Source organism: Colobus angolensis, unplaced genomic scaffold (assembly GCF_000951035.1).
Source record: "Colobus angolensis palliatus isolate OR3802 unplaced genomic scaffold, Cang.pa_1.0 Scaffold315, whole genome shotgun sequence".
Classification (NCBI taxonomy): domain Eukaryota; kingdom Metazoa; phylum Chordata; class Mammalia; order Primates; family Cercopithecidae; genus Colobus; species Colobus angolensis.
Window position 1 is genome coordinate 1,317,641 of NW_012116433.1, and position 7,795 is coordinate 1,325,435.

The 7,795-nt window shown below is 36.9% G+C and overlaps 1 protein-coding gene across 2 annotated transcripts in view; it reads right to left on the bottom strand.

The window, feature by feature from the left end:
* Nucleotides 1–7,795, bottom strand: part of ACBD6 (acyl-CoA binding domain containing 6) — a 204,442-nt gene that overhangs the window by 114,771 nt on the left and 81,876 nt on the right. For both annotated transcript variants that reach the window (XM_011951142.1, XM_011951143.1), the window contains one exon: nucleotides 1,963–2,068. In XM_011951142.1, the coding sequence (XP_011806532.1) occupies nucleotides 1,963–2,068 (106 nt within the window). The remainder of the gene's footprint in view (nucleotides 1–1,962; nucleotides 2,069–7,795) is intronic.

Here is a 7,795-nt window from a genome sequence, read left to right on the forward strand (position 1 = left end):
CTCAAAAAAAAAAAAAAAAAAGACATTGCCACAGCCACCCCAACTTTCAGTGACTACCACTGTGATCAGTCAGCAGCCATCAACACTGAGGCAAGACCTTTTGCCACACGAAGATTATGACTTGCTGAAGGCAAGCCAAATGATTGTCAGAATTTTTTAGTAATAAAGTATTTTAAATTAAGGTATGTACTTTTTAAAAAATATAATGCTAGTCTACACTTAATAGACGACTGTAGAGTGTAAATACAACTTTTTTGTTTGTTTGTTTTTTAAGATGGAGTCTTGCTCTGTTACCCAGCCTGGAGTGCAATGGTGCGATCTCGGCTCACTGCAACCTCTGCCTCCCAGGTTCAAGCATTTCTCCCACTGCAGCCTCCCAAGTAGCTGGGATTACAGGCACCCGCCACCATGTCTGGCTAATTTTTTTTGTATTTTTAGTAGAGATGGGGTTTACTATGTTGGCCAGGCTGGTCTCAAGCTCCTGACCTCGTGGTCCACCCGCCTCGGCCTCCCAAAGTGCTGGGATTACAGGCGTGAGTCACCGTGTCCACCCAGTAAACACAAATAAAATGTATAAAACACATTTTATATGCACTGGGAAACCAAAAATTTCATGTGACTTGCTTTATTGTAATAGTCACTTTATTGCAGTAGTCTAGAACTGAATCTGCAATATTTCAGAGGTATGCCTGTATTTTGATTCCGAAAGGCAAAAAACAAACAAACAGACAAAAACCACAAATCCAATTGGAATCAGAAGACCTGGTATTATTTTGTTTCACTACTTAATGAAAACCACATACCAGTCCTTTTGTGCAGTATCATAGTCCTACATTTTCAATTCCAGACGCCATTGACAATATTATCACAGGAAAGATGTTGCCGAAAGGTGAGACAATATTAAGGGCTAACCTTTTATATAGGCAGCTCTGAATTACACATAAGTTGATTATTATCTATTCTACAGATTATCTATGATCACTCAATGCTTTCTTCCTAACAATTACTACCTTTGGCCATTTCAGTGATCTTTCACAGCATCACCAAAGAATGAGAAAATGATTAGAAGTGAATTAGTAAATGTTGCTCCTTTGTTAACAACTATAATGCAGGGTCAGTTAAAACTCAATATGTGAATGGTATTATTCACAACACAAATAAATTAAGAAGTAACAGGCAAGGCACAGTGGCTCATGCCTATAATCCTAACACTTTGGGAAGCTGAGGCAGGAGGATCATTTGAGACCAGGAGGACAACACCAACCCGGATGACACAGCAAGACCTCATCTCCACAAAAAATAAAAAAATTAGCCAGGAGAGACAACACATGCCTGTAGTCCTGGTTACTTGGGAGGCTGAGGCAAGAGGACTGCATAAGCCCATGAGTTTGAGGATGCGGTGAGCTATTAGCGCACCAATGTACTCCAGCCTGGGCAACAGAGTGAGACCCTGTCTCCCTCTAAAAAAAAAAAAAAGAAGTAATATATTTTATAAAATAATTTACTATATGATTCCTTTAATTAGTAGGCCAGCATTTGAATTATTGATTTACCAAAATTCGGACACAGTTTTCTAGAGAAACATTTATTGAGTAAAGAACAATATACCTAGCTGTTCAAAGTATAATAACAGAAGACACGAAAGCTATTTATAAATGAGATATTGCTATTATCTGTAGATTTCACTTATTATGCTAATAATCTCTCCCTTTAGCATAAAAATATGGAAGCTATCAGACTCCTACAGATTTCAGGTAGTAACTTCTAAAACATAGATAAAAATGTTTGACATAATCACAGAACGTATCTTAACTAGGTAACAGCATCTCATTTAGATATTCTGATATACTCTTAACCATGCGGTACTTTGAGTTGTAGTTCATTGGCCTACCATTTAGGAAAAAGCACTGGGGCAGAACAACCATGCATAGGAAAATAATTAACAGGGCACGTTTTTCATACCTCTTCATCTTTCACATTCACATCCACATTTTTCGATTTGATGGCTTTGGTTATATGGTCAATGTTGTTTTCCCTGCAGTAATCAAATATATTTTTGTCTTCTTCCCTAGAATAAAAAAAGGAAAGGTCTTTTTCTTACTGGGTAATACAAAAAAGTTACATATTTTCAACACAATCTGTTTGTTGCTGACATAGGTGTTAACGGACTCTGTTTAAAAAAAAATTTTACATGAACAGTAATAGTTTTTCAGTAGCTATAATACATCCAAATCCTGAAAAGACTAAAGTTCTTAGTTTCCCACTTGCCTTACAGGATAAGAGAACAAATTGTTACTCAAGTTTTTAAAATATACATTAAAGTTATTTTCTTAAAGCAAAGAAAATCGATTAGACAAAAAGAGGAGGGCATTAAAAAATTCAGAAATCCTTTATAAGATAGTAGAATCAAAGACTATAAAGAAAAGCTGGGAAGCATACTACATACCCAGCACTCTTCTAAGTATATTGCATGTGCTAATTCACTTAATCTTTCATCCAACAACTTCACTTTACAAATGAAGAAACAGGCAAAAAGGAGACATTAAATGACCTGCCAAATGGTACTACATTTATCAAAGGTAGAATAAGAGCTAGAATTCACTTAGATCAACTGATTTTGTATATAGTACATTTTTCTATTACATTATGCTGCCTTTTGACTAATCAGCTGCAGTCTATTCCCAAATCTGAAGCAAAAGTTCTTAACATGAAATCTATGAGCTCTCTAAATAATGTACAGAATTATCTTTATAATGCAGGTGCATTTTTCTGGGTGTTGTATGTACAAGGGGAAGAATTGTTTCAAACAGATTCTCAAAAGAATCAGTGACTCCCATAAAGATCAGTAATTTATAATATTAACAATCAAACTGCCCCATATGTGGACTGAATTTTATGAACAAGTATAAAGGAATGCATTTTCCGTTCCAAAAGTCAAACTAATGTGTTTTATAACTTGCAATGCCATAGCATCCATTCATCAGAAAGCAAAACACCTGGTCATCAGAGTTCTTATATCTTAAAAGCCAATCTAAACATCTTGTGCCATATATAGTCATAGCTAATTTTCTTAAAAGACACTACTTTGGCATCAGCCATCTAAGCATTCTTTAAGCAGCTGAAGTATTTTATTGAGCACCTACTACATGTAAGGCACTGGACAAGAATTTGTTGATAACAGATACAAGGCTAAGCAAGAAAGTTTGCCTTTAAGACACAAACAGTATAGTTGGGATGACAAAAATCTACACAGGATTAACATAAAAGCTGAATCCTTAAAAAGGACTACAAGAAAAGAGAGGAGAAACAACTTGCTTCAAGCTAGAGAAAATGAAGTAGGTTTTAAGTAAGAAATCATGTTTAATAGGACTATATGGTCACTTGAAGAGGCCCTGTTAAACAGAAGAGAAAATGCTTTTTCGATCACTTATTCTGTAAAGAAAATAAGAAGTGAGGCCAAACCCCAGAAAAGAAAATTCTGATTTAAAAAAGTAGAGCTGCAAATAATGCCACTTTAGTCGTATTTAACCATCATTAAAAACACCATGTCTCAGGAGGCTGAGGCAGGAGAATGGCATGAACCTGGGAGGCGGAGCTTGCAGTGAAGTGAGATCCCGCCACTGCACTCCAGCCTGGGCGACAGAGCGAGACACCGTCTCAAAAAATCAAAAAAACAAAACAAAACAAACAAACAACAAAAAAACACCATGTCTGCACTTTGGGAGGCCGAGGCGGGTGGATCATGAAGTCAGGAGTTTGAAACTAGCCTGACCAACACGGTGAAACCCCGTTTCTAATAAAAACACACAAATTAGCTGGGCACGGTGGCACATGCCTGTAATCCTAGCTACTCAGGAGGTTGAGGAAGGAGAATCACTTGAACCCAGGACGTGGAGGTTGCAGTGAGCCAAGATCATGCCACAGCACTCCAGCCTGGGCTACAGAGTGAGACTCCGTCTCAAACAAACAAAAAAACAAACACCATGTCTATGAAAGAATACCTTCAGAGTTCCAACTTAAGGATAATAGGGACCTACTTTCTTTCAATCCAGTAACAGGAAACCCACTAATTCAAGAGGCACCAACCTCAACTGTTACAGAAAGGACTGTGTCTTTTAAAGTCATAGCAATACTACAGTGCTACTTGCCAATTGTTTTTGAATTGGAAAATAATGGGAAGTTGGTGGTAGGGCACAGAAAGGAAAGCAGAAGGATCCTTGGCATATGCGTTACCCATACCCAGTAATATGAAAGGGTTATTCACAGATGAGAGGACCTTTGGAGTGGACCCTCTTCCTGAGTCCAACTTCCAAATGTGCATGTAGACCTATGCTATCAGCAGTAAAGAAGTAAACACAGTACAAACACAAATTTCTGTTTTGTTTAATGTATCTTAAATATGTTTCTTAGTCACATCATATACATCAATAAGTTTTTTTTGCTATGTAATTTTTTGGAGGGCAGGTGGCATTTGTTTAAGTACTTGTTTGTCATATATAGTTTATCATCACTAAATATGCTAGGCACAGAGATATTAACAACATACTTCAGGACAATGTACACATATAAATTAAATACCAAAAAGAGAAGTTCAATAAATTCACCAAAAATGTGCTGCAAGGCTGAATGATGAATATTAAAAAATTAAGTGATATTCTTGGGCTTAATTGTTAAATATAGATATCCAATCCCACACAAATTTTGAGTATTTCACCTTCTACAACCAAGCTGTCTTTATACAATGTCACCATCTAGTGGCCAAAATGAAGAAACATCTGGAGAAACATTCCATATTTCCTTTCTTGCCCCCTAACAAAATTATGTACATGTGTAAATCAAACTTTCTCCCTCTACAGTTCTCTAAGAGCTCAATACAGCCTTCCAAAGTCAATCTTGCCCACTATATCCATGCTTATCTGAAATAAAATAATGTGCTAATGAATCCAACCATTATGAAATACAGTAGAGCCTTTAATAAATGTGTCTCTCCACATCTTTATTTTCCTTCCTTGATTTTTTACTCAGTTATCTTGTTCCCTCTCTTTGTTGAATGTGCATCTAAAATTATCATATTCATTATCTGTAGATGACTGTAAGTTATGTTTATGATACTACCCTAAAGTATGTCCCATGTTATCTCTAGCACAAAACAGAAAGTCTCTTCTTTAGGTTACTACAATTTTTTTCTGAAGTTGACAGAAAATACACTTATATTCCTGAAGGAAAAATCACTGGTTTTGACATTCTTTTGTAATGTAAGAGTACACTCTATGGGAAAGAGGGATAGTGTTCAAGTACAGCTATCTTTTTCACCCAAACACAGGAAGATCCTTGCCCATTCCTAAATATGTTATCTGTACCATTTTCTACTCAGATAGCATTTTATTATCAAAAGAATATTTCAAATAGGTCTCATGGCAAGACATATAAAGTCCATTTAACTACAAAAATTATGGAAGGAACTAGCTTGGAAATCTATTTAATAGGCATGTTCAACAAATATTCAATTCAATTCACATATTTATCAAGCACCTAGAAATCAGATATAAAACACAGTATTCTAGTAAATAGACAATGAATAAGTATTTATTGCATGAATGAAAATCCCAAGAAAGTAAGCCAATACCTACAAAGATAAAAACAAATGCCATCATTCCTCAAACTAGGGAATGTATATTCATGGGCTCTAGGGTGCATAAACACCTTTAAAAGGATATACAGGTATAGATCATTTTAAATGACTCAATCTCCAGCTCTTCAACTTCTTGCATTCTTTACTAAACTGACCTACCTGAAAAGGTTCCTGTGGCAAATATTCCATTACCATTCTCCTTTTCCACATTCCCTCTGCTCAAACACTCTTCTCCTCATTTGTGAAGAAGCATTACACCTCTCTCCTTACTATAGTCAGTATACTTCAGGAAGTATAACCAAAAGACTGAGGCAAAAAAACATTCTGAGTGATTTCTCTGGAGGAAGACAGTTCATTCATGAGGTCTCATCAGGACCATGGCTAAGGCAATCCTCAAAATGATACACTTTCTCTGGCTCTATTTTTATGTTCACAAATAACCATTTAACTGTTAATCTGTTTTTCTGGACTCCTCAATTCTCAGAAAGGGACCCAGCACTTCAATCAACAAAGACATAGTCCCTTTGGTAAGCAAACAAGCATTTTAGTTTACACCTCAGTTTGGGGCCAATTTTATTATTCCTACTCTGTCTCTAAGGGTCTGCTTGATCTATGGATCTTTTTTCTACATCTTTGAGGTTGACTGATCAATGGTAATTCACCAAAAATTCCACTCTGTGAAGTTCCTTTGGAGCTAGTCTTTCTAGGATAAAAGCTTGCACTGTACACTATCTTCCAAAATTCAGTCATACTGCTAGTGAATATTACTTCTTTGCAGGAATTTAAGTTCCTAATGTACTTGTTGGATGTATGGCCAGTTGTTGATCTGAAAGGCAAAGAAATGTATTCTGTTCAAATATAATGTTAGAAAATAATGCTGTCATCTCACTGATTTCAACTATGTTTTTCAACATTCTGTACACGCCAAATACGAAACTTAAAGTCTAACACTGATTCTTTTTAATATAATCTTTCACGTATCTAATCTTCATTTTATAAATACAATTTTATATAATCTTTGATCTGATGAAACCATATTTTAAGTTGAGACTAAAAAGTATGTTTTAATTTATAAATATAAAATAACCATACAGGCATATATTAATTTTACTTACAGATGTTTCTATCCCTGAAAAAAAGAATCTATTCTTATTCAAAGGTGGTTAGTGAAGCTGGTTTAAGACATATGGGGTAGGGTGTGGTGGCTCACACCTATAATCCCAGCACTTCAGGAGGTTAAGAAGGGAGGATCACTTGAACCCAGGAGTTTGAGACCAGCCTGGGCAACATAGTAAGACCCTACCTCTACCAAAAAAAATTTTCAAATTAGCTGGGTGTGGTGGTGCATGCCTGTAGTCCTAACTATTTGGGCAGGTAAGGTGACAGAATCAATTGAGCATAGGAGTTTGAGTTACGGTGAGCTATAATCACGCCACTCCACTCCCACCTAGGCAACAGAGCAAGACCCTGTCTCTTAAAAGAGGAAAAAAAAAGAGGGGGAAAAAAAAAATAAAGACTTATCTGGGAGGAGCAAAATAGGTAAAATCAACTCCTAACTCAAGGATTAAATAGTCATGGCTGCCATACTTAGCACACTGAAAACCCCCACTTCTAATTAATATTTAATTAAAATTACAGATGTTGATTTCACATTGTAGGATACTGTTTTTGACTCTCAATCTTACCAAAGACAACGAATGAGAATCTATACTATGATACTCAGGTAAAATCTTCCAAATAGTACCTCCTTTCTGAAAAACCTTGGTTTAATCCCTGGAAGAGGCAAAACATTGCTTGGGCGGTAACCACGTTCAAGAAGTCTAGCCTTCATGAAGTACTTAACAAAGTGTTTTTTTGTGTGTTGTGCTGATCTTAAAATCATTCATGAGGCTGGGCGCAGAGGCTCTCACGCCTGTAATCCCAGCACTTTGGGAGGCTGAGGCGGGCAGATCACAAGGTCAGGAGATCCAGACGATCTTGGCCAACATGGTGAAACCCCGTCTCTACTAAAAATACAAAAAATTAGCTGGGTGTGGTGGCAGGTGCCTGCAGTCCTAGCTACTCGGGAGGCGGAGGCAGGAGAATGGCGTGAACCTGGGAGGCGGAGCTTGCAGTGAGCCGAGATTGTGCCACTGCACTCCAGCCTGGGCAACAGAGCCAGAC